This window comes from Amphiura filiformis, chromosome 12 (genome assembly GCF_039555335.1).
Source record: "Amphiura filiformis chromosome 12, Afil_fr2py, whole genome shotgun sequence".
In the NCBI taxonomy this organism is placed as follows: domain Eukaryota; kingdom Metazoa; phylum Echinodermata; class Ophiuroidea; order Amphilepidida; family Amphiuridae; genus Amphiura; species Amphiura filiformis.
In genome coordinates this window covers 38,594,547-38,620,827 of record NC_092639.1, presented here as the reverse complement: position 1 = coordinate 38,620,827, position 26,281 = coordinate 38,594,547, and the positions used below count along the sequence as shown (strand labels likewise).

Genomic DNA, 26,281 nt, shown 5'->3' with positions numbered 1-26,281 from the left:
AGTAAAGATAAACTTTGAGTTGGAGCAAATTTCTCAAAATTGGTAGTGATTAATGTTACCAAACTTATGCCATGATGAAATATAATCAGTTTTTGTAGATAATATTTGCTGACCTTAAAAAAGATTTAACAATGTTTAAGACTACCGCTTTTCATTAGAAATAATGCACTTATTGTTCATCTCCTCTATGGAGATATTTTCCATGGCGGCCATCTATGATCATGCTTGAGGTTTCACCAAACAAACCATGGGTTTTGAGGTCTTATATTTTTTGTTGTATGTCAACAAAATCGATAAAATTTTCAGGATGATCTTATTTTCATGTTGTTATAAGCAAATATAATGTTCCAGATCAGATAGTTAATAAATACATTAAGAAAAAGTACCTTAAAGTTGCACTTTCTGTTAGTATTCCTTTTTGGACTTTAACTTTTTAACATGTTCTAGCAGCCCTATATAAAACTGTGACACTCGAAAGGCCATATCTCTGGAATGAAACGTCCGATTAAGATTATTTAAACGCCAAAATGTTTCTTTCATCAATTCCCATCCAATAAGTTAGGTCTGAATCAATTTAAAGTACTTCAATTTTTAGTGGACATGCCTATTAATAACATGGTTAAAATGTTTTAATATAATGACCCTCCCGTTGGTAGCTAGGGGATTGCTAGGATCGTGAAATAACTGCGTCGCAGAGTCAATTGCAAAATATTGAGAAAACTAATAAGTCATTGGTACCATGGAGCCCCTATCCCTAGTTACTTTGTTTATGGCACCGACTTAGTGTGCGATGTGCATGCCCGCTATTGTACAGCATTATTAAAATAAAATGATTGGTGGCGCTAGTTGAACCGCTCGGCCTAAAGGCGTAACGGAGTAGCACATACATTTTTGCAAAGAAAGTGAGCGAAAATCTTCGAAATTAAAGTTAAGTTTTAGCATTATCATAGTTTTATAAAGATTTAAAATAAAGCGCACACATTTGGGTTGGCAGCTCAAATGCTAAACCAAAAAGCAGTTTTAATTGCTTTCTGGTTTAGCATTGAAAAATCGTGAGTATCAGTCGTCTGATAATGGGCTACCAAAATAATTATGACTGTTGATGGCACCGACACTTTTATGATGTTTTTGGTTTTCTCCTTTTTTCTTCTATTAAGTTTGTCATTTTCTTGTTTTTTGTCTTCTTCAGCTTTTCAAAATCAAGGAATTAATCTAGGAAAATGTGAAATCTCCACATTACAAACAAAACACAAATAAGAGCAAATTTGACTCTATTTAAATTAGGAAATTGGAGTTTCAACACGCAATGCATTGTGGGACAGTTTTGGTACATTTGAACTCTAACCTCACACCATTGTCAGGAAGATTACTTTATTATTCAACCTATTCATTTGTTATTGTAATAATGTTATCATTAAACATATTTTGAATAATTAATTTGTAAGATTACCATTTTTTAATTGCACGAGGAATGTAATGATGATATTGTTTATTTCAGGTAAAGGAAGACTAAGCTGTTCTAGTTCCTGTTTTGGATAACGAAGAAAAATTGTCTGCGGACATTCAAATATTGAACAACCTCCGTCTGAAACTGACCGCATTTAGGACATAGATATACGAGGTTCGTGGACAAGTGAGTCGAAATCTTGAGATAAAAACTACTGTTGTTTTGCTGCGTGCTTTAGTACAAGCTAATATGAATCCTTTGAATTCAAATGGCTAGCCCCCACTGCAAACAGTCAAAATCAAGGGTTTTTCTTGGCTTTCTGGTTGAAAATCGCCTGAAAAAACGTTTTAGAGTTGAAATGATCAAAATCAAGGGTCTTTCGGAGCTCTACTTTGGTCAAATATAGGGGGTCTTTCGGAGCTGCGAAATCCAAAAAAAGGGGGGTCTTTCCGGGAGAGCATACCCGAATGGTCATTTGTGTTAAGTGCCCCCCAGGTTGCAAGCATCTTACGAAATCGAATGGTGTATACCTTGTTGAAAACTGATCTCCCAGACTTAAGTCTGGGAACTTATTTTTAATTAAGTGATGCAAACCTATTTTGTTTCGTCAGAGCAACACCAAGTTCTGCTTGCCCCAATCGGCTCCGCATATTAACGCTTATTGTGTGGAATTACCACTACCCAAGTGCTCAAATTTCGGTCGGAAAATGGGGTATTTAGAGAGGTTGTGTCCAATGCTACACTCCCTTGTAATTAAAGTGTCATAAGTGTTCTTAAGTTCATGATCTCTTCAAACGAACAAAATTGATATATATCGGACAAAAATCTTCGAAGATTGGCGAGAATGTACACATAATATACTTCAATATTTTAATATTAGGGTTCTTCCGGTTACCGTAGTTGAATGTTTTGATTCAATGTTTCAACAACAAATTGATCTTCTCTTGGTCATCGTGTAGCTGGCTCAAACGTGATAGATCGGGTTTCCTGGACGCATCATTTGAAGCATCGGTCATGTTTGTAATTATCAAGTATGCATTTATCTTCTTCTCATTATCCTGAAATACAATCAGATATTGGTAAATTAATCATGTATGTATCAATCATATTGAATAAACCCTTGCGTCCTGAGCATAGGACGCCACACGTATGTGTTCATTGCAATCCTCAACATTAATTTTCTCGTTAAAAATATCGTCACACTATCTTTTGTTTATCTGAGCAACGACAAGAAAGAGAGATAATATCGAACAAAATATTTATGTATCAACTTACATGATAAAGATTTAAAGGAACAATGTGCGACTTCAATAAAGAATAGATTCCAATTTGTTTTCCACAAAATGTTAGTTTTCACTAATCACATTATGTCCTCTTTAAATTTCGATCGTTATTAAGCTTCAAACAGCTGGGACGTATAAACGAGATGTAAGATGAATAGCGACATTCACAAAGTTTCAATGTACGAAGCATGTCAGCTATCATACGATCGGTGAACTCTGAATAAAACCGGAGATCTTAAGGCTTAGCCTGTTACATGGTATTAGTTCACTATTGGGTATTTACAATCATGCAAAAAGTAGAAATTCGAGTACAAATTTACGACGTCGCTGTGGAGCAAATCACACATTATTGCTTTAATTAGCGTTCGCTGCAAATACTTTTGCCACCTGTATTGTTATCACTTACTTCTTGCACAACGACAAGATCATCGGTCAAGTAATCGCATGAAATCTTCTCTTGACGGAGAAACTCTAAAGACGTTTGAAGATCACGGGAAATTGATTCGAATTCCACCTTAGAAAGAGGATGTTGGGCTTTTAATTTGGATAAAGATGTAAAATCCCTGACGCAATTGACCGGACTGGTTATCAGTATGTTATGCTTGGCCATTTCTTTACTGATTTTCAGCAACCGATTATTGAATTCTGAAATGTAATGTGGGAGTTTTGTATTTATTTGAATTTTGTTATAAAACATTTGGCTTATAAATAACTGATAGAGCTATGAGATATACAGGCTGTATAATGATGTTTGTTACCGGACGTTTTTGTTGTTTATTGATAAGCCTGCTTCTTAAATATGTAACATTGAAAAAAAAATCCTCTTGAAATGTCCAGGATTTATTAATAGTATTATGACCTTTCATAACATTCATTTATCAATGAAGTAGCTCCTGTGTTGCATTTTATTGTGGTAGTCTTGTCCATAATAACTGGAAACTGATGGGTACCAATCATTTTGATACACCCTGTACTATTACTACGTGTTCATTAAGATAACAAAGTCACTCAATCATTTTACTTAAATTTTTCATATACACACGGTATGTTAGACAGGTACATAAAATCAAAACAATGACCTTCAATTGATAAACAGACATTCATTGAATATATAATAGGTATGATTATACCTATTAGTCGACAAAACTTTTAGTTGACTAGTAAGTTGGTGTTTTTAAATTAATGATGTAGCAAAGATGACTCACAATAATGAACTTACTTTCTTCCTTAGTCAAGTTAATACATTCAGGAATATAACCGCCATTACTTTTCCCATCACCAGATAATGAAAGTGAATCATTTCTCTTACTCTTCATCGAAGCATTTGATTTTCTCCTTTTGATTTCCCGTGACAGCAGCGTGTATAAATATGGATTAAGGGACGAATTGAGCGGCAAAATGAAAACTGCTGTCCACGCATACGTGATACCAGGAACAGTGACAGTATCAGTCAGTGATAGAATACCAATTACAATGATCGGCATCCAGCAACACATATCTGAAAAAACTAAAAACGCCATACGCATGGCGAGTTGTATTTCTCTCATTCTCGATTCACTGTGGCGCCCTACATGGATAGATGACGTAGTTGCTACATAGTACATAGCTGAGTAACAGACAAGCATGGTGATAAAAGCAGCAAGATTTACTCCAATGAATATTGCTACTGAATACTCCCACCCTGGAGGACGTTCTGCCGTCAGTGGCAATGCCAGACAAACGGTGGATCGCCCATAGAACGCATCGCCGAAATAGCTGTCTATTGTAACTGGTAATAAGCTTATGATGGCAACTGCAATCCAGACAAGCACAGCAGCTACTTTTGCCGATTTTGGACGGAGTTTAAAATCAGTGAATGGAAATATCATTCCAAAACAGCGATCTACGCTTATAACTGTCATGAAGAACACCGATGCCTCGCTGGAGAGAACTGACAAGAAGCCAGCCAATTTGCAAACAAAACTCGTCTGCCATTGTTCAGCATAGAAAGCGTATCTGTCTCGATAATGAACATCTGCAGACGCAATCACCAGCATGTAGACACCCATGAGGCTATCAGCAACTGCCAGATGTCCTACCATTATATCTTGTACGCGAGTGATATCCCTCCTACTGGTGCTCGTTGGTCGTAGCCTTCTGTAGACAACGTAGGCATTTCCAAGCAGTGCACTAACACCGAGTATCCATATGAACACACGAAGAACGGGAACGCGTATAAGGTCTTCGCAAGATGAGAATTGGTCAGCTTCTGGTAAGCATTCAGTAATATCCTCCAAGTCGCGTACTAAACAGCAAAACAGGTACTTATCGGAATGTCTGTTTAAGTTAAAAATAAACAAACATATACGGAATTTATTTTAGTCCAAATGACAAGATATATCGATATTAATCGCGAAGAAATGTTTAACTACTTACAGAATTTGAAGAGCGTTTAAATGTCGGAACATGCTGTAGGTTCCTTGCTCCATATATGTATCTTTTATAGATCTGTTGGAATCAAATGGATCAAATGATATATTAAAGCAGCGAAAAATTTAAGGAAGGTGAATTCAACTACATTCTATGAAATTTATTAAAGTGGATTTTTGTTGTTGTTCATATTATTTTCGCACAGTTAATTATTGATTGAGGTATGAGTTTGGCAGACTGCTGAATATCTATTCGTCTTTATTATATTTATGTTACGCATTGCTTCACTTGAATCGAGATTTTGGAGCCAGAGGGCAGAATATCAATTATTTAATGGTGATTTAGCGTGATAAGTGAGCAAAATAGTCCCGGGGAAATAGTATGACATACATGTTTACGCGCGGTCGGATTCCCTGTTTGCTAATTCGAGGAAAATCATTTTATCAAAGAGAAATCGATATTCGGCAACCTGTCAAACCCATAATATTTGGATAAACGTCCTTGTCCTAATATAGACCTACATGTTTATTAAGATAAAATACTTACAAGTGTAACAAATTCCGCAAGTTCAAAAAAGCATTTTCATGGATTTTTGTCAAAGGATTACCTGACAGATCTCTGAAAATGGAACAAAAGAAGCGCATATATTATTGGGATATCAATGGCAATGAGCAATGACATGATATGAAAAATAATATTACAAATAATGATAAATATGCGCTATTAGATTACTTGCTTCTACTTACAAAATCTCTAGTCGAATTAGATTAATGAATGATGCATTTCTGATATATGAGATAGAGTTGTCCGCCAAAGATCTGTAATAATCAACATATTTGAGGTTAATCTCCAGAACACATAAAATATGGACACAACGTAAACATAATACTTGATACATCAACGTATTTGAACAATTTTGATGTAACTTTTATGTAATTTCTAATGTAATTTTCATAGCTTTGTTCTGTTTTAATTTAAGATCTACCATTAGGCCTATACTTACATTATTCGCAAATTGTTATTGAAATAAAAAGTACGTGATCCAATAATGCCGATCCCGTTACCGGATAAATTTCTGATAATATAGAGAAAACGATGAAAACGCTAAATATATTAATAGTCAAAAGCATGGAGAGTCACGTGAGCTTTTTTGTGATTAACCTTCTAGAATCGGCTTTAATAATCTGACCAGAATGAAAAACGTTGGTGGCAAAAATGCACCTTGCTCAAAAAAGATTTAAGGTCGCATAGATTAAAGTTCGGTCATATGATTCTGAGCTGAGATGTATAGAAAGTACTCGAGAAGATTGCAATTTGGTCTCAACAAAGTCAGAAATGGTCTCTTATTGTATGAATTTTGACACAAATTAAAATAAAGAATAGTTTGCACAATGTATGATGTCTTTGACCTTTTGCTTTTGCAAGACAAACAGCAAGACGAGACCATTTGGGTTGAAATCGGAGCATTATTTTAGATTTTGACCGTCTGTGGATCCCGATATGCGATACCTTTGACCCTTTTGCTTATAACTCGCGAACCATATGTGGCAGCTAGACTAAACTATACTTTTTTCTGAATCGTTTTGACCAGAGGAATATTTTGTGCGGTTTTGGACAAATTCAAGTTTAAAATCTGACCCCTTTATGACCTTTTAGTGATATAACTCTTAAATTCCAAGCCTTTATCGTAACAAAATGCACCCCCCATTTGAATCCACGTTTCAAATTGCTCGGCTGATTTGGCATCAAATTTCTGCTTCGATGAAAAGAAATCCTTCAGCAGCCATTTCAGAATATAACGTAAAGATGAGTACGTTATTTTAAATGAAAATTCGATGTTTTTATAACATATGGACTTACAATACAACCAGGTGGTGAAAACTATTTAAATCCATAGATAAAACACGTTCAAGTGATAGTTCATCCAAGCCGGCGACGGTGACTCCTTTAAGCTTGACTAGGTGCCTAGATATAAAATATATCAATAAATAAATATATTAGGGAGCGATCGTTATTTACGACGGGGGGGGCATTTTGAGGGGGGGAACCCGATTATTTGGGGGGGGTCTTGGGGGAACGCGAAATTTTAAATGGAGAAATTCGGGAAAACAAGGGGGAATCCGAAAATTTCGAGCGGACGCAAGAGGGGAACGCGAATTTTTTTGTCGATATTTTTTTCCAAAACGCCCATTCCCCCACCCCTGCCGTAAATAACGATCAGTCCCTTAACTAAAAACATTCTAAAACAAAATTGAGTATACATTTACTAATTATGTCGCCCACTAAATACAGTACTTGGTGTCCCATAAAAAGCGGGCTCCAACGAATGTAGTGATGTTTTAAAACGCGTTTTCAATCATCATTTTCATGTGAAAACCACATCTTTTAGCTATAATTGGCAGAGAACTGAAGTTCATGTGATAAACCTGTTTGAAGGTATGGTTTCGTGATGTTAAATTAAAGCTAAAAGATGGAGTTTTCACATTATGTAAACACACAATGGTTGAAACTTGAAATAAGAGCTGGCTATATAATTCGGAGATCGTCTTTGTTTGCTAAAGAGATTACAGGGTAGGGGGCCTACTAGCATTGGTTTGAATTACTTTGCGGACCTTTTTATGGTGAAAATATAACGTAAGGCCCACTATTTGATTTGTAAGAAAAAGAAAGTAAGTTTTGCTGTTTCAACGAATGAAAACAAGTGAGAATTTCAAAAGTTATGGTTTGAAGAAATATGACATTAAAAGTTATATGCCAGGCCTATAATAGTTACCACAGCATATCAACGAAAGAAATTTATAGTATCCTTGTTAACAGGCGTTCTTAGATTTACATTTGCAGACCTCCTGGAGACCAACACAGCATGAGATGTGAGTGTATTGATAACAGAATTAAAACCTTTATGGATGTAAAAGTCAAAGTAAAAAATATCCTATATCCTGTATCGTTTTATGGATAAAAATGACTCAAAATGTCATGAATGAAATAATTGATATCTTAAACATCAGTTTTGTCTTTTCAACGGGAAAAATGCGATGCTATTTCAGGGCCTATCTATGATATGGGGGATGGGCATAATTTATTATACATGTAGGCCTATTGAACAATATACCCCATTTGACATGTATTATAAATAGGTAGGTAAAGTATCAATAAATAAAATAACACATATTAAACTAAAGTGAATCAACCTTTTTTATTTTATCATGTTGATTATTAAATAATTATTATGGCATTCAACAAAATGATTGAAGAGAAAACACACAATGCAGACTATAGAATGGAGTAGGTAAGATGCCATTTTCATAGCTTCGCCGGAGTATCGGACTAACAATCAACACATCAGTCTTTAGACATTTTATAATGTGCTATAAGAAACTATACATTGCGAATTAATGGAAAATTAATGTGCATGTATAAGGCAAGTAGAATGGCAGTTTTTAGCCAATTAACTAAAAACTGAAGTGTATTTCTTAATATTATATGAGATAAGGGTAAAAGGCAGAAAGACAACAAGTTTGCTGTTTCTGTGTGCATGTTCTCATCATTGATGGTTTGGTGGACTGTCATGAAACATGATGGATCCTAAAAAAGCGTGATCCTAAAAATGCCTTCCACCCAAACTAATTACAAGACCTCTTCTACATTGAAGCCGGCTTTCCCTTTTAAAGGGAATTTTTATTATGGGACACTTTGTATTCTATTTTGACTTCGAATAAACTTCGACGATCAACATCATTCTTAATCATGTTAATCAAGGGGTGAATTAAAGCGATACTTACATTTCTCGTGCTTTTTCGTGAATTTGCAATGTCATTTTGGCATTCCATAGTGTGTCCACACACGAAAAGAAAAGACCAACACATATGCATCTATCAGGACAAGACAATCCTATCAAACAAGACAACTTCGTCAGTAAATTAATTTGCGGATTTAACAGAACCTCAATTTCATTGTTCATCTACTTTTATCAAAAATATAAGAAATGAGCATTCTTTCTACTTAGTATTTATTATACTAAGCGTCCTCAAGAAAAGTAATTTTTTATTTTTAGACCCTTGGAGCATTATCTATGCGTAATTATTTGGTTATACACCACTAATAGGCTTGGGCGATGCATGGAAATACGACGAGTAACTATTTGTTTGCATGGCATCTGAAAAGACTGCATTAAAATCGCTGAAATTGACCAAGTTATATAGCCAAAAAAGTACATTTTAGGGTTTGATGCTTCAAAATGGTATATTTTTTGTCATTGCATGACATTTTTGTTGTAATAATTCACACGCACGGCATCGGTTTTTAGTATATATATTCGCCCTATCATGTAACTTTCAGCTTCGAGGGCGCACTGCCATTTTAAAGTGCTTACGGTTTAGTGCATTAAAACAAGAAAAGTCTCAGGTCAACCTATGTTGAGTTTTTGATCATTTGGCATCTAAATCATATAGTTTCACCTGATATTAGTAGTATTTAACTGTGAGAGTTCTGAATATGAGAAAATTCCACCCGAAATTAGCAATTTTCCCATTGAAACCCGTGCAATAGATAATTAGTGGTGTTGAACCATTTGTTGTGTCAGTTGCCCCTACATTACAAATCATAATAATACACGCTACAGGGGGTATAATCAGTCAGAATATTAAGAGTTCTTACGGCAGAAGTCGTTGGAATGCAGATAGAGTGTCAAAGGAATATTTGATTTGGAAGGCTTACAAATTCTTGGTATTTACAATACGATGCGCCGCCAACGGTTGCTCTTGCCAGTCCAGTTTTTGAATTCCATGGTGAACATCGCTTCACGAATGATTTCGTGTGATTTAGAAAATGGATTGTAAATTGATGTTTTAGAGTAACATCATTATATTGACATTAAACCCACAATGACATATGTTCTTGTGTTGTATTTGTATTACGCGGGCTTTGGATGTAGACTTTTGTGAATACAGAGAAGGCTAAGTGAAAGTGTGACATGTGCTTACCAACAGTGACGTAGATTTCTTTTTGACATTTGGGGAGGGGGGTGGAAATAATTTCTTGTAGTATAGTGAATCCAGCACTTTGTAGCGCCAGAATAAGTTCATGGTACAAATGGGCGCGAAGCGCGCGAAAAATGTTGGCATTTTAAAGCTAAACTGTGAAATATGGTGAAAAGTGGAAAATTTGCACTTTGGGGCCTAAAATGGCCAAATATAAGGTAAATTTGATCAGAAACCCACAAACAGCCGTCAACAATTTGGGTGGGGGGGGGGGGGGTGGTGATTGTCCCCAGGCAAAGTATTGGGGGGATTTATCCCCCTCATCACCCAGGGATCTACGCCTATGCTTACCAAAGGAAAGTAGTAAAAAATAAGATAATTATATTACCACAAAATAACTCGTCATCTCCTCCTGGGCAATCCATGGTGCCATCGCACATTTGATGTTGTGACAAAAAGTTATCGCGATCATGACATTTGTAATAACCAGGACGATTGAAATGATCTATCGAAAAAGGGGAGAAAATCATTTATTTCAACAACATATGGTCAAATTGTTCAACATGCTATAAATAAAACATAAACTTTTAATAAAAGTACAACACTAGTCAATCTTATAAGGATTACAATTGTCAATGTCAAAAGTCGTCGACATGTAAAATGAAATTACACTCTATAAACTAGACTGTCAAACTTCTGATTGCAAAGTCGTTTTAAAGACATTTTGAATGCGAAATTAAAATGTGGATGTAAAAATATTGTACTATACAAGGCCGGCCAATTTCATATTCGAAGCAAAAATCTCATAATATAAGTATACATGATTGTATGAGCAGTAATGAAAACTTTGCTGACTTACCGCAATGAATTTCATCTTCCCCATTCGGGCAATCCCATGTTTCATCGCATTGGTACGCCAATGGTATGCAGTAGGAATTGGGACATTTCAGGGTGTCATCTCCACATAATGCTTCCTCTAAATATAGAAAAAGTGTCAAATTTGACTTTCAAAAATATTATTGTAAATAATTGTATATGATTAAACTTAAGATGTGTACGCAAGAAACAAAAATATTATTATTTTGCAAAAACCACTGGGGGACAGTGGCGTATCGGTTGTATATGTCTGTTTTATTTATTCAAAAGCATACCACAGTTTTCAAGATGAGTAGCATCACGGCATCCTTCTGGAAACCCATATGGATCTCTTCCATACATACATGTGTGTACATTCTCAACGCATGCACCATTTTTGCATTCTATTTCTTCTGCTGAACAGGTGAAATTCAATTCATTCATATCTGGAAAATTAGATTGAAATTCAAGTACAGTAATTTAATGGATGCTTTCACAACTGTTTATTAGCTACCTAAATGGATGCTTTCACAACTCAAAACTCTTTATTAGCTAACTAAATGGATGCTTTCAAAACTAACAACTGTTTATTAGCTAACTAAATGGATGATTTCACCACTGTCTATAAGCTGACTAAATGGATGCTTACACATCTCATAGCTGTAGCTCACAAAGTTAAACCACTCTTTAAATATACACTCACTGGGATCATTAAAAATGGACGTCAATAAATTATTGATTTGAAGTTCAAAATTTCACACATTTTCACACAATTTCCGACAACACACTTATGATCTGCCATTGGCTTATTTCCATTTGATCTTTATTAGTACATGAACGAAGATGTTGACAATAATTCTTGTTATTTGTTTTGGAACTTGGAACCTCTTCTTTAAATATACTATGTAGATTTTTTTGTAGATTTAATTACATAAATCTCAACATCAGAAGTTTGAGATATAACACATAACAAAATACTAACCACATTGCAAACTTTCATCCTCCCAATTCTTGCCTGCGCAGTCTCTTTGCCCGTCACAGTATGCATGCGTAGGTATCCATGTTCCGTCATAACATTGAATACCAACATTAGAGGCGTCTAGAATAAGAATAACAACAGTTGACAAAACTATCACAAAATCAAGTAATTCTTCTTCTTCATATACAGTAAGCCAAAAAATTAAGGTACGAGTTATGTTCACCCCCTGTATATTCTAAACAAAGACAGATATATCATAATTGGAACTAGCAGCCAATAGCTGCATCATTTAGCTTGAATTTAAGACCTCATTTGTTGAAATTGTTCTAGAAATAAAACCACGACGATCCAAATACCCAAGGAAGATGCCAATTTAACTTGGCAGTTTGCTCCATTGAAAGCCCTATTGATTTGTACACAAAGTATTCGCGAACAAGAGAACTAGCGCCATGTTTCCATTGATTAGCACATTAAAACTAGTGCCGTGCTTTCTTTGATTAGAACACAAAAGTGCAACTTACTTTTGATTTCGTTTCTTTTAGATCACCGTTTCTTTAATTCTGAACCAATTTCAACAAGTAAGGTCTTAAATTAGAGCTAAAGAGTACATGTATTGGCTGCTTGTTTTAATTTTGACATACTTGTGTTTATTTAGGATATACAGGGGTGTATACAACTGGTATTCTAATTTTTTGGCTTACTATATTTGTTATTGTTGTTGGTGTTGCTGCTTCCGTTATCGTCACAATGCAATATGTGATATTTTTTGATGTTACTGTTTCATATCATTAACTTTACATCATTTTAATACAAATTGCTTTTAGGAAAGTAAATAACTACTACAGAGTATTATAGGAGTCGTTTTTTGATATTAAAGGCACACTCATGGTATGAAATACTTTACCACACCGCTGTTCATCAGAGCCCGTGATACAGTCAGTAATTAAATCACATCTTTTTGCTCCATCTATACACTGCCCATTAGAGCATACGTATTCATCAGGTTTACACTCTGGGTAATCTGTGTCACAATAAATTAGGTGTTATGCGAATGAAAATGTTAAAATTAAGCTTACCACCTTGGATATAATAATAGTGTCAGTAATTTTCGCTTCCATTTTAGTTACATAGAAAAGTACCATACAATATTATAAATATGTTAATAAATACGTATCACTTGTTAGGAGTGAACTTGTTCAAAATATTACACGCGTACTTAGATGCTGATGCGTCTGATGCACGAGCCCCGAAGGGGGGGGGGAGCATTAGACGTATCAACATCTCATTACAAGTGCATTATTGAGCAAAATTTCTCGAGCAAGAAGTGATACGCATCTATTAAGGTTATTAATTATTTTAAACTGTTGTGATTTGGTAGTTCACAGCATCTTACGAATGGTAGTGAGCTTTGGTGGCAAAAATTGATTTGCTCAATTCATAGCGAGTGTGTAGAAGAATTAAAACATCACAGATATACTTTTATAGGTGCTGCGGTTCCTGAGTTACGTTGTAAAGAGGGCTGAAACAACAACACTTTTGTAAAACGTACATAACTCATTAACAACAATAAATTAAGCAAGTTTGCAAAGTATATGATTTGCAAAATGAATTTTTGCAAAACATCAAGGTGTTATTTTTCAATAATATATTGATCTAGATAATGAAAATCGATTTTTAGGTTGCTTCGACCAACAATACCTCGTCTACCCTTAACCTATTTCATACACGGGAAAATCCATGATTTTTCGATTTTTATAACAAAATTGTCACTAAGGTGTTGGAAAATACAAGCAGATATAAATGCATCAACACAATCAATGCATGGATGAACACAATCAAATGTAAGAATATGAGAGAGAGAGTGTGTGGCAGAAAAAAGACAAACTTACAGCAACCTTCTTCATCCGAACCATCAATACAATGTATCACATAATCGCATAGGAATGACACAGACACGCATTCAGCACTCCGCTTGCATTGGAATTCCCCCAAACGGCAATGACCATGGATGGATGCAATTGTTCCTTCAACTGCTGTTGGTAAGATATTGGTACTTAATGACATTTCTCTCAACAAAATAGTGGCTTACTTTAATATTTCATCACCATATTCGTGGGACTTCATCAGAAGCGTTAAATATAATCACGTGACTCACGGGAAAACCCGGGACAACTGTCATGCATTATACTATAGTGATATAGATTTTGGTATTACACTTATATTCAAAAGTAACACGTGAGTTAGAAATTGGTGAATTCGAAAAACATTATCAATAAAACATGCATCACATGATAGAAAACTGATTATCAAACAATCATTGTTTTGGGAACAAATTCTTCCACTCAACTTACGTAAGTTACATTGTTCCTGACATCCTGATGAGGGAAGGCATGCGTGGATCCTGTGAATGCATTCTCCATTCTTACACGCAACGGTATTCTTTGGACATGTATCTGAAAATATCAACATCAGCAACGACAAAAATAAAAAACAAATAAAAATGAAGTGCTTTCTTAAAGCCATAATGTGTGATTTCCACAGCGACGCCCTATACCTTTGCATGATTGTAATGTCCAATAGTGTACTAAAATAGCACATGAAAGACTAATCATGAAGTGCTTTAATTACAGTAAAATTTGGAGTTTTTATATTAAAACCGGGGATCACCGGTTTTATTCCTCTAATTCCCTCATAGAGCTCCACAAGCGGCTAAATATGTTTTTCTCATTTGACCTCAATATTTTGGCATAAAATTTGGGGACCGACCGAAATCATACATCATGGCCTCATCGATCAAAGGGGCGGTTTGGGTAGATATGCCCTATTTGTTGTCCGCTCCAGAAAGGTGGTTATTAATTTGACTTTGAGGCTGACTTACAGCATACCAGCTGAAGCGTACAAATTATGTACTGTGTCAAATACACTTTTTCACATTGGATATTCAGATTATAAATAAATAAAATCAAAACCAAAGCATACCTCGTACTGTTTGATTCCAAAAAGTTGTTTCCAACACTGTCGCACTGTCTACATAATGTATAACGTAATATATAAAACAATGATATGATTTTATTCCACAAAATCACGTTCCGGAGGCCGAATTACATAATGTATACTAAATGTAAGCAAAGAACAGCTATAAATATTTAAAAAACTTATTACATCAGGACACATGGCTGCCAAAGTAACTAGCAAGGCAATACAGAAGAGTAGGCAGATTAATACTTCCCAAAGTTGGAATTAATAACATTTGACATATAGTTTCTATATGCATGTCATGATTCGAGTTAGTGGAGTTCATCATAGACTTAATTCTTTGATGCTATTTGCGTGGCTGAGTGTTTTGCACTTTTCTTACTCTTCGGAATTGTAAAGTCACTTTAGCTTTACCAATCTCTATTTAAACTTCATTTCCAGGTTCCAAGTGCCATTTCAAAGTGTCCTTGCGTAAGAGATGAGTTTCTTTATATGGGGTGTTAGCCATGGCTTATGTAACATGATGCAGTCATGTATACAGTAGAATTCACCACGACCTTTGCGGGACTTAAACCCCATTAAAAGCTATTAAACCAAGATAACACTCATTGAAAACAGCTCAACTGATTAAATCAGATCTTCTCTGGTTGTGCACATGTGTCTGTTTTATATGTGCGGTATCACAATGAGCTGGTATTATAGCTTCAGTTGGGTAACCGATTTAAAGGAAACGCAAGGAAACAATGGTATGTGGACCTTTGTTCACGAAATGAGACAATGGTCTGCTTTTTGTTAACCAGCATTCTTGAAAATGAGCAACATAATGATTGTTGACTTAACACGGTTTGGAAATAATTTCTTCATATTTTTTGGTGTTATCTGTCGTTTACATATCCTTCCTAAAACACCAAAGTACGAATATTTCCAAACATCTAAATTAGCTAAAAATTTAGGACATGTTACAAAACTATATTTTCTAGAATTTTAGAAGAATACTGTTAATATTGGCCGGTTATTTTTCACACAGCGACGTTAACTAGGCCAATCCCCATACTTCTAACGTACGCTATTTGTAGAGGTCACGCGTCAATGGTAAGAGCACTGTGTATTGTGTATAGGAAAACGGACAGTAACTGCAGTATGACTGAAAAATTGTTAGCTTGTATTTTTGTGCACCGTGTACAAAACCCTATGAATACAAAGGAGCTACTGTGACTAATTGCAGAGCCAATTCAATGAAAATTTATGATCCCTGTCCTTATGTAATACATGAAAACTGGCTACAGACTTCGTAGATAATGCCTTTGCTTTGTTTTCGTCAGAAGGCTTGTGATATTTCAACAGTGTACTTCGGTTATATTTATAAATGCGCTTTTACAAATACGCATGGGCACGACATACCAAGACCAGCAAGCGTGACCAAATCCTCCCAGCATTGATAAGGATAGGAACTCTGTAGATGAATGTCATCAAATTTAATTATTAATTGAATAGCACACGTAGGGATTCCGAATTTGTAATATGTTATTAAAAGCAATATTTTGAAAGTATTTGGCGACGGAAAAAAATGTTCAACGACGGAAACTTTTACAATATAATCACAAAGTTAAACAAAATAGACAATTTAGCTGCACAGTAGTCTCATGTACCACCCGCTATGTAGAAGGTCACTTACTGCCTACAAGCTGTTATGGCAGCGCGGAGGTGGTCACGTGAGTATTTTTAAAAGCGCATTTATAAATATAACCGAAGTGCACTGTTCAAAGACATCTTTTGATATGGAGGTACATTTTTATTCAAAATGTAACATTAGACTTGGTAACTGGTAATAATGCCACAATGTTCTTATACAATCGGCACATTTGGTAATAGCATTTGTATAACGATTAAAGTCACATTACAGGAAGCATTTTGGATCCAACGCGAGTAAATGAGACTTGTCGCAAAATTAGAAAATTTAGATTCTTGTTACTTTAAAAGTTTTAAAAGGTTTTCGTGCAAATTAGAAACTATCTACACCATAAAATATAAAAGAATGGGCGCCATTTTGTTTCAATTATTGTGGTAAATCCACTGGAGATTATTTTGCCACTCAGACTGCGATCAAGCAAAATTGGTAATGGTGAATCATATCAAATTACTTTTAACTGACGACTGGCAATATAAATAATTGAAGGTTTAACAGTTAAGCATTACATCTTACATATTTATTTAAAGCCAATATATATATAAGAAGAGACAATTGTTATGCTTATTTATAGAAGGTAGATTGTATACAAGAAAATAAAAATATAGGGGTTTCCCCTTCCGCTTCCCCTCCTATGTCGTAAGAATCAAACTTAGTTTGATCAGGAAAGATGAGAACTAGAGCTTATTACGTATACCTATATACGCGACCTTAGCCATAACAATTAACTATATCCAATTAGCCCAGCTATCTACCCCGTAAGGCATATAGCCAGTAGTAGTCGAAAGCTATGACACCAATTGCTTGTCATACGCGGAAAAGGTAATACAGGACCCTTTGAACTCGTATTATGCTATAGGTGAGCTAACGAAATAACTCTGCGGTCCCTAGACACCAGCTAATGTCAATGCATATGTGTCAGTCGCATCTCAATACCAATCTGTAGGTTATGTACCGGAAATACCACTTAAATAACATTTGGCCCAAAATTTGTGTTTACCCCATAGACCCGGCTATACCAAGGTCAATGTCCAAATGTCATTACTGTACCATGTAATCTGTAGGAGAAGAAGCATTTTTGGAAAAATCACATTTGAGCCAAAATTACTCATCTGTGACGTTTGACCCCAAATGGGTCATTTCAAATATAAAGACTAGTGGAGCTTTTGCCTACTTTTGGTCATAATCGGTCAAATAATGATGGAGCTAGAGTGAATTATATCAATGTCCTTCGAAATGTTGAAAGAAAGAAAGAAAGAAAGAACATTACAACAACAGACCTAAAATGGCTAAGGAAGAAAAGGAGAGAGTTCGATGTTCACTACAAAGAGCTATGTGTGTTGCCACCTATTCAAAATAAAGTGATAATTAGTAGATGTTTGTACCAACTTGGTCACAATGGACTACAGAGTTCTAGGGCTAGGAGGAGAGCGATAAACAAGCTGATCATACTGATTTCAGGGAGAGGTCAATGATCACAGTTAACATGTCATAATTATATATCTATAAAACACACGTGTCCCAGCCAATCCATTACGTTTTCAAATCGAACGTGTGACGTATGAATAATAAGTTCACAACTTGACGTCGAAACAACTCAATAGACAAATCCGATTTCACGCATTCCTTTACCTCAATGGCAGCCATTGAAGTGGGCCATCCCACCTGAAATGTGAAATGATGCAGGTTTTGCGGGAATTTTAAATTGTGTTCCATCACCCGTGTGACAGAAGAAGGCTGAAAGGTTACAATGCAATACAATATAAGATTGATTTTGAAGCTGCGCTTTTCCACCCAATTGGGCAGTTAGAACACCAGTTTGGTACCGATGGCCCCCAGTATTGGCGAAATGATTTCTGACCATCACTTGGCACGTTGAATTAGTGTACGTAGAACAAAATTACCCAAAAAATGATTACTTTATTTGGTACATTAGATTGAGTGCCATTTAGATGTTGCTTTTGTTTTAAGTGTTCGGATACTTTTTGTGCGCATTATTATATAAACTCTACCTTGAATATGCTTCATACAGATATATTGATTGGCGTCATTATCAGCTACACATGGAACGTCATGCCAATGATCCGTAGAATGGAAATTAGCCAGATGTATGAGAACACAGGATTCCAAATGACCACCGTCTGGTTGTCTGTCCTCCCGTGGTTGCAATCTGCAAGATAAAATGGAAGTGGGTTTATGAGACTGACATTATAATTAGAATTGCTGCGCATTTTCTTTACTTAATTCAGTGGATATTATATAGTACGATTACATTTGAGTTGTTGTATAAAATAATTTTGTGTTAATTTAAAAAAATGTTAAATATAAATTTCAATCATTAGGTAATCAAATTAATACTACTTTTCGTTTAATGCTGATTCGAAATTCTTGCAGTTCCAAGGATATATAGTAAGCCAAAGAATTAAGGTACCAGTTAAGTTCACACCCTGTATATCCTAAACAAAAACAGATATGTCATAATTGGAACCAGCAGTCAATAGCTGCATCTTTTAGCTCGAATTTAAGACCTCATTCGTTGATATCGTTCATAAATAAAGACACGACGATCCCAAAATCCAAGCAAGATGCAAATTAAAAAGTTGCAGTTTGCTCTATTGCATGCCCAATTGATTTGTACACAAAGCGTTCTCGAACAAGATAACTAGAGCGTCGTGCTTCTCAAACAATTTCAACAAATAAGGTCTTAAATAAGAGCTAAAGAGTACAAATATTTGCTGCTTGTTTTAATTTTTGACATATTTGTCTTTGTGTAGGATATACAGGGGTGAACATAACTGGTTCCTTAATTATTTGGCTTAACTGTATATAGCTGTGAATTTCTTTTTATGCTTATACAGGTGCTTTTAGAAATAATCACTTCACATAATAATACTTCAAAAGGTTAAAGAGAATATCATTTCAGTTTTCAGAAATAGTTTAATCTGGCTCCTTCTGGCATCCACAACGAAAGTGGCTATTAAACCTTGTATCTATAATGTATCAATGTGAAAATAAATAATGTCATTTACTTGTTTGGTACAATCCAGTCGGTGTAACTCAACGGTCTGCCATCAACCCATCTATGATTCCATGTATCTGTTTGCAATGCTAAACCTGTAGGATTGGAAAGGTTGGGAAATATTATATAGTTAATCTTTGAAAAAACCCACAAATATCGAGATTTCTTATCAGGGATGAGTTTAAAACTCGACCGCAGGTTGACCGGCGGTTGAACCCGTTCCATAGTTTAGAATAATAGAAACCTGCAGCAACATGAAGGAACCGCCCGGGATACCGGCTATCGACCACCGGTCGGGTTTTGATTTCTTCCCTGAAACAAATACATGTAGTATAAAAATGGATTTGCATAAAAAGGAGTAATTCACCTATGTATGCTTTGAATGGCGGTGTTGCAGAATCACCAAGACTTTCCACAAGAAGTGAGTGAATATATTCCATATCTTGGCGATCTCGAATGCTGACAAGATTGGCATTTAGTTCTGAGCAACTGTCCTGGGCGTCAATCCAACGAAGCAATGTGGGCGAATTAAAAACTTTGTAGCAGTGATCTTTGAAGTATGACCAGCTGGCGTTACAATACGAATCTGTAAATGTGACGTGGTATATCAAAAAGAGAAACTTTTGGGTAGGTTATCAATTTTGAGTGTTTTACATATAGAGATATTTTGCTCCACAACGCCGTTTTCTCCAATGTAATCGGACATTCCTGAACGAAGATATTGAGTTTATAAGTTATGGTATTATAAATGGAAATTGAGATATCGGCCTTTAAAAATATTATTGTCAATTGACATCCTGATTGACATCTTGAAAAATGTCTGAAAAAATAATACAAGATGCCAGTTATATTCCGGTCTGAAACTATCAGATAATATTTTAAACATTATTAACATCACAAATATGCAACAAACCCAAAATTTTGAAAAAATCACCCCCAGGCAGAGTTTTTGCTATTTCTCCATTTACGATCCTGCCAAAAATGTCTCCTTTCTATAAATATACCACAAATAATGATGTCTCCTTTAAAATGTTTTTGTCATTTCAAAAAACAATGGCGCGATTATAATGCTTCTTATTTAAACAATGCTAGAAATTAATACACAAGACATTGTACTCAGTAACTTTCCTGGAACAGTTGGTATCAGAGGTACTTCATCGCGCCGTCTTTGTTCGTATTCAGCGAGGAACCCTATTCCTGTCTCTTCAGCTCCAGAAAGAAACTTCAAAAACAAGTTGTTGAAATCACTGAAAACTTCTTCTGGAGGTACTAGCTGATTACAATACACGGCAATCTCTGTCCCGCTACTTTCCGCGTTACCATTGTAAAGTGTAAGTGAACTCGAATCACAATCTCCCAAGGATGGGATATCAAATTGAAGGAAAGTCAATGAGATATAAGTTCCCGGATGTGTTGATATAGACCAGGCACAAGCACTTCTTTGCGCGTACGGTTCTGGGAATCCAACCGATGCAATGCGACCACTGTGATAGGTGCATACTCGTGTGAAGTCGCAGCCAGCCAGGTGATCCATTTCGCATCGTTTCACACCTATAAAACATTTAATGTAGGTATTTTAAATTCTGCTATGTCTATCCGCATCTCGTTGCCTTTTGATGTATATTTTCGTATTTAACTTGAAAATTGAACAACACATTTTCTTTTTATAGTCCAGTCAATCTAAACAAATAAGTGGTGTCAGTCACCACTAATTGCAACAGGAATTTTTTCACTTTTATACATTTTAGAGATGTCCCCTGAACATCATACTAAAAATATACTAAAATATACTTGGTGGAAAGGTAGTTTTTGGCGGGAAAAGGTCATACAGGGGTCAAATTTCAAAATTGCTTTAATCTTTTTAAAAACTATACCAAAGCATTCCTCTGGTCTTAAGGATTCAGAAAAAGTATAGTTTGTCATATCTGCGAAAATATGCTCCGATTTCCTTAAAAATGGTCTCAATGTGTTCGTCCTTTAAAAACACTCCAAAATAAGAATAGTTTGCCATATCTTGGATGTTTCGTTACCTAGGTAGCAGGGTGAAAGAGGTCATTGACCATTGAACTCTATTGACCCCAACCTAGTTTTCGATGTTACGCATGTAATAAACAACCTAAACAGTGCAAATATTCTTTAAATGAATTATGTTTGCAAGCCAAACAATTTGAGACCATTTTGGTTAAAATCAGACAATTTTTAGTTTTTTGACCTCGGTTGAACCCAACATTTGACCTTTGACCTTTTTGGTTATAACTCAAGAACCGTACATCACAGATATGGCAAACTATATTTTTTCTGAATCCTTATGACTAGAGGAATAATTTGGTATAGTTTTTAAAATGATTTTGAAATTTGACCCCTGTATGACCTTTTCCCGCCAAAAACTACCTTTCCACCAAGTATATTTTAGTATACTTTTTGTATGCTGTTCAGGGACATCTCTGACATTCATAGCAGTGAAAAAAATTCTGTTGCAATTAGTGGTGAGTCAAAACCCACGTTGACTGGACTATTATACAATAAATGCAATATAGTTAACAGTTATGTCCTGGAAGGCACGGGAACATGGTCTTACCTGAAGTACATCCAATAAGGCTTATTCGCAGGCAAGGCCTATTTTGCCAATCAATAGGATATATTCTAATAACATCGGTTTCAAACTCTTCCAACCAAATCCGCACAAGACTGCCGTTGTCTGCATTCCCATATAATAGCTTAATATGCAAAATAAGAAAAAAATAACCGGAGATGAGAGTGAGAGAGCCTTGTTTGATGTTTATATAGAGACATTAATCGAACATTGTGTATCGAACTCCAACATAAGGCACTCGGATAACACATGTAGGCTACATAATAAGGAAACAACAAATATACAAGTGTAAAGCTTTCGTAACTATCGTACATCTGGCTTCCTCGCAACAATGGCGTCAGAGTGTGACCCAGTGTGCATCGTGCGCATTATTACATCGCGCGCATTATTACATCGCGTGCAGTATTACATCGCGCGCATTGACTAAATGGACTGGCCTTTTTAAATGATCAAAGGCGGGGTATTTGTACAAGCACGAAGTAACTGCGACAAGATATTGACGTCACTGTATCTTGGAAGCCAAATGGACAATACATGTAGTTTGGATTTCACAATCATACAAGTGTTGCAAACTGGATGCACGTGGTTACAAACCACAAGTCAGGTATGGTATTTATTACATACTTTGCAATTTTCCAATGATGATCCATCATAAAAAGTCATCCTATTTTCTTCAGCTTTCTTATATGACACACAAAATTGTGTAACCCAGGAATCCTCATGACCACATCCTTGCAATATAACAGCTCTTATACTATAATGTTCCTGTAATTCCATCTGAATCCATGGACTGGTATCGGTGTCATCTGGTATCCAACCACGCCCAAGAACCCCAATATCTGGTATGATTCGCAATGGGGTAGAACTTTGCGTGTGAATTTCATCCAAGTTGCTTGAAGTTGTCAAGGTCATTGCTGATGGCCCGATAGAATAATCACAATCTATTTGTAAATCAAATAATAAATAGTATTCAAAGTGTAATTCCAAACCAATTATTGTTTTCTCACCACTTAAATTGAAAGCCCCAGTTATTATGAGTAAACATAATAAATTACTAGATATAAAATTTTATTAGCTTTCTTAATCACCTAACAAAACCTTTGGACTACCAAAGTATGATACGATTGAGTCATTTTATTTATTTAAAGTCCATTTAGTCAAACACTATTTGTATTATAAAATAAAGGACCTGCTTCTTAAAGCAAAATTAAATAGACATTTAATCATAACTCATATATTGACATAACGCAAGGTGAAATGTTATATAGGTTACATTTCAATCGCCCTTCGTATTCAATTGAACGAGAGATTTGCCACTTTAATATTAATAACATTGAAAATACAACTACAACTACAACGAAACATTAATATTGTTATTTTGTTGTTGACAAATAACTTGCTTGTATCAAATGAATACAATGCCTTAAAATACCATGTACTTCTTTGTTTATAAAACAAACCATTACCATTGTCTAAGCAACCTAGTATTTCCAGACGCAAACCAATAATTCCCATTGTACTTTCGTCTGTTTTCACGGGATAAATCCGCAAGAAAGATGCCTTTATATGGTGATACAAAACAACAACTCGTCGGCATGCATGCTGGTTTGTAAACACAGTAACGTCCAAGTTGTTCTTCGTTTCCACTTTACATTCAAGATTTCCGCACTTTAAATAACAACACAAAATGTTATTAACGAATAATAATAAAATGCACAACTCAATACACGATCTAAAAGCTGTATTAATATAAAGTAACGAATTACAATATACAGTAAGCCAAAAAATTAAGGTACCAGTTGTGTTCACCACTGTACATCCTAAATAAAGACAAGTATGTTAAAATTAAAACAAGCAGCCAAGACCTGTACTCTTTAGCTCTGATTTAAGACTTAATTTTGTTGAAATTGGTTGAGAATTAAAGAAACGATGATCTAAAACCTAAAGAAGAAACGAAATGAAAAGTTGCACTTTTGTGTTCTAATCAATGAAATCACGACGCTAGTTTTAACGTGCTAATCAATGGAAGCACATCGTTAGCTCTCTTGCTCGCGAATGCTTTGCATACATCAATAGTGCTTGCAATGGAGCAAACTGCAACATTTAAATTGGAATCTTCCTTGGGTTTTTGGATCGTCGTGGGTTTATTTCTAGAACAATTTCAACAAATGAGGTCTTAAATTCGAGCTCAAAAGATGCAGCTATTGGCTGCTGGTTCCAATTATGACATATCTGTCTTTGTTTAGGATATATAGGGGTAAACATAACTGGTACCTTAATTTTTTGGCTTACTGTAATTGTGTTGATCGTTGAGCACAATCTCTTTTCTATAGTAGAGTCGAAACTACCATTCAACCATTCAACCATCAACATTAACACACGGATGCAATAATAAACAAGACACGTCACATAATATGCAAGTTCTTTTAATATTTTCTAGAGATACATGACATTAGATCTTTAATTTATGGTAGTTTAAAATTTGCGGAGCTACATGACATTTTCTAGAGCTACATGACATTAGGTCTTTAATTTATGGTAGTTTAAAATTTGCGAAAGTCATGATTATTTCAAATCAAAAGATTCCTGACTATGATTCTTTTAATTAAAAAAAAAGTGTTATGAAAATATCTTCAGAAAAAAATCTATACAAAGCAAACAAGCTCACAAAAACAAACAAACAAACAAACAAACAAACAAGTAAACAAACAAATAAACACATCAAAGAACCCATTCATCAAGAGACATACCTACAATAATGAATTGCAATATTTTTACCTGATCATCGTCAGTTGAATAGACATAGGGTTTCCATGTTACTCCGTCACCACTGTACAACAAATAAAACTGTTCAATCCATATCCACCCATACTCGATACTCCAATCACCATCCAAAACCAATCCAGATACAACCATGCGTTGTTCGAAAGATACCTGTAACCAAGGCGCTGCATCATCCTCACTGGGTCGCCAGAAACTTGGGTTGAGCAAACGAGCAAAATGAGCCTGGTGGTTGGCATCGAATACGGTTGATGACGATAGTTGATGGTCTTGAATAGTGTTTGTGCTCATTCCAATGGGCATCTCACAATTTCCTTTTTGAAGGCAAAGTGTACATATAATTAGCTATTACAGGAGTTATTGATATTTTTTTTAAAGAAGACAAAAAAATGTATATTACGTTGCCTTGGCCATGTATAAGTAAAAATGGGCTAAGACTTTCCTTTTTTGCCATTGTCAGCTGGGATTGTTTTAAATGTCTGGAATCTACATCTTTGTGCGTTTTCGTGGAGTGCCAATACTTTTTGGAATAGCCAATTAATCTGACGCTATTATTGACGTAAGTCAGTCTATTGGTAATCTTTTCTTAGTCTCTACTTAACATATAGTAAAAGTTTTGAAAATTCAAATCCTTGTCGAAATTAAAGGGGATTCAAATATTGGACTCCAAGAATAATAAGTGTTGTCTTAAGGAATAATGTAAATGACGTATTGGTCCAAAACATGGAATTATCTTGAAAATGTACATTCCCTTTCCAGCATTACTGATTGATTGATTTTGCTCGTTATAAAACATTATACAAACATAAACCTACCTTGTATAGCTGATTGGACAAAATCTGAATCACCTGTGAATAATATTAAAGGAATATATTATATACGAAAGACCGTTATCGACTCAGCCCCTTTGCTTACATTGGAATTTCCCCTCGCTATAATATAATTATGCAAAAGCATCACAAATTTGTTTATACAGATAATATTCATTAAACTATATACTTGTTATCGTTCATGATACTGTACAGACCAAAATTATGATAAAATATGGACGCTAAGCAATAATAAAAATGCTGAAATTTATTTCCCGTAACGAAATGTAAAAAGACGAAACAATAAAACACAGTAATTGTGCTCTCACTTTATTATCGTTGACAGTGTTTTTATCGATATGTTAAATAGTATGAGTAGTAGTATAAAACAGCGACTAATATTAATAGCTGATATTAGCTGTTGATAATAATAATAATAATAATAATAATAACACTAATAATAA

At 35.1% G+C, this 26,281-nt stretch overlaps 3 protein-coding genes across 3 annotated transcripts; all 3 read right to left on the bottom strand.

The window, feature by feature from the left end:
• Window positions 1-2,026: 2,026 nt before the first annotated feature.
• On the bottom strand, window positions 2,027-5,743 carry LOC140165371 (G-protein coupled receptor GRL101-like). The gene is made up of 5 exons (XM_072188693.1): window positions 5,686-5,743; window positions 5,146-5,217; window positions 3,950-5,046; window positions 3,137-3,375; window positions 2,027-2,505 (listed from the first exon to the last, which is right to left on the bottom strand). Exons 2-5 carry the CDS (start codon window positions 5,196-5,198, stop codon window positions 2,362-2,364), a joined length of 1,533 nt encoding a protein of 510 aa, XP_072044794.1. The 5' UTR covers window positions 5,199-5,217; window positions 5,686-5,743; the 3' UTR covers window positions 2,027-2,361.
• A 1,252-nt stretch (window positions 5,744-6,995) lies between these two features.
• On the bottom strand, window positions 6,996-20,220 carry LOC140166800 (uncharacterized). Its single transcript, XM_072190290.1, has 13 exons — window positions 20,002-20,220; window positions 19,645-19,729; window positions 18,628-18,785; window positions 14,932-14,979; window positions 14,304-14,405; window positions 13,842-13,985; window positions 12,857-12,973; window positions 11,956-12,072; window positions 11,270-11,419; window positions 10,978-11,094; window positions 10,507-10,623; window positions 8,922-9,030; window positions 6,996-7,104 (listed from the first exon to the last, which is right to left on the bottom strand). Exons 1-13 carry the CDS (start codon window positions 20,072-20,074, stop codon window positions 6,996-6,998), a joined length of 1,446 nt encoding a protein of 481 aa, XP_072046391.1. The 5' UTR covers window positions 20,075-20,220.
• Window positions 20,221-20,712: 492 nt separating this feature from the next.
• LOC140166799 (lactadherin-like) lies at window positions 20,713-25,864 on the bottom strand. Its single transcript, XM_072190289.1, has 6 exons — window positions 25,824-25,864; window positions 25,006-25,322; window positions 23,694-23,895; window positions 22,852-23,168; window positions 22,213-22,351; window positions 20,713-21,185 (listed from the first exon to the last, which is right to left on the bottom strand). The coding sequence occupies exons 2-6, from the start codon at window positions 25,309-25,311 to the stop codon at window positions 20,713-20,715; spliced, it is 1,437 nt and encodes a 478-aa protein (XP_072046390.1). The 5' UTR covers window positions 25,312-25,322; window positions 25,824-25,864.
• Between the last annotated feature and the right edge of the window lie 417 nt (window positions 25,865-26,281).

What these genes read in the sequence shown, in the direction of transcription:
- LOC140166800 (XM_072190290.1), bottom strand. Translation starts at nt 20,074, where the DNA reads ATGGAATATATTCACTCACTTCTTGTGGAAAGTCTTGGTGATTCTGCA. An exon ending in AGATGACGAGTTATTTTGTG is followed by an intron (nt 9,031 to 10,506) that starts GTAATATAATTA and finishes CTTGTTTGATAG; the next exon opens with GATTGTCTTGTCCTGATAGA. An exon ending in CACGAAAAAGCACGAGAAAT is followed by an intron (nt 7,105 to 8,921) that starts GTAAGTATCGCT and finishes TTTTATATCTAG; the next exon opens with GCACCTAGTCAAGCTTAAAG.
- LOC140165371 (XM_072188693.1), bottom strand. Translation starts at nt 5,198, where the DNA reads ATGGAGCAAGGAACCTACAGCATGTTCCGACATTTAAACGCTCTTCAA. An exon ending in TAACTTGACTAAGGAAGAAA is followed by an intron (nt 3,376 to 3,949) that starts GTAAGTTCATTA and finishes ATTACATTTCAG; the next exon opens with AATTCAATAATCGGTTGCTG. An exon ending in ATCTTGTCGTTGTGCAAGAA is followed by an intron (nt 2,506 to 3,136) that starts GTAAGTGATAAC and finishes ATTGTATTTCAG; the next exon opens with GATAATGAGAAGAAGATAAA.
- LOC140166799 (XM_072190289.1), bottom strand. Translation starts at nt 25,311, where the DNA reads ATGCCCATTGGAATGAGCACAAACACTATTCAAGACCATCAACTATCG. An exon ending in ATTCAACTGACGATGATCAG is followed by an intron (nt 23,896 to 25,005) that starts GTAAAAATATTG and finishes TGTTATTTAAAG; the next exon opens with TGCGGAAATCTTGAATGTAA. An exon ending in CCTTATTGGATGTACTTCAG is followed by an intron (nt 21,186 to 22,212) that starts GTAAGACCATGT and finishes AATGTTTTATAG; the next exon opens with GTGTGAAACGATGCGAAATG.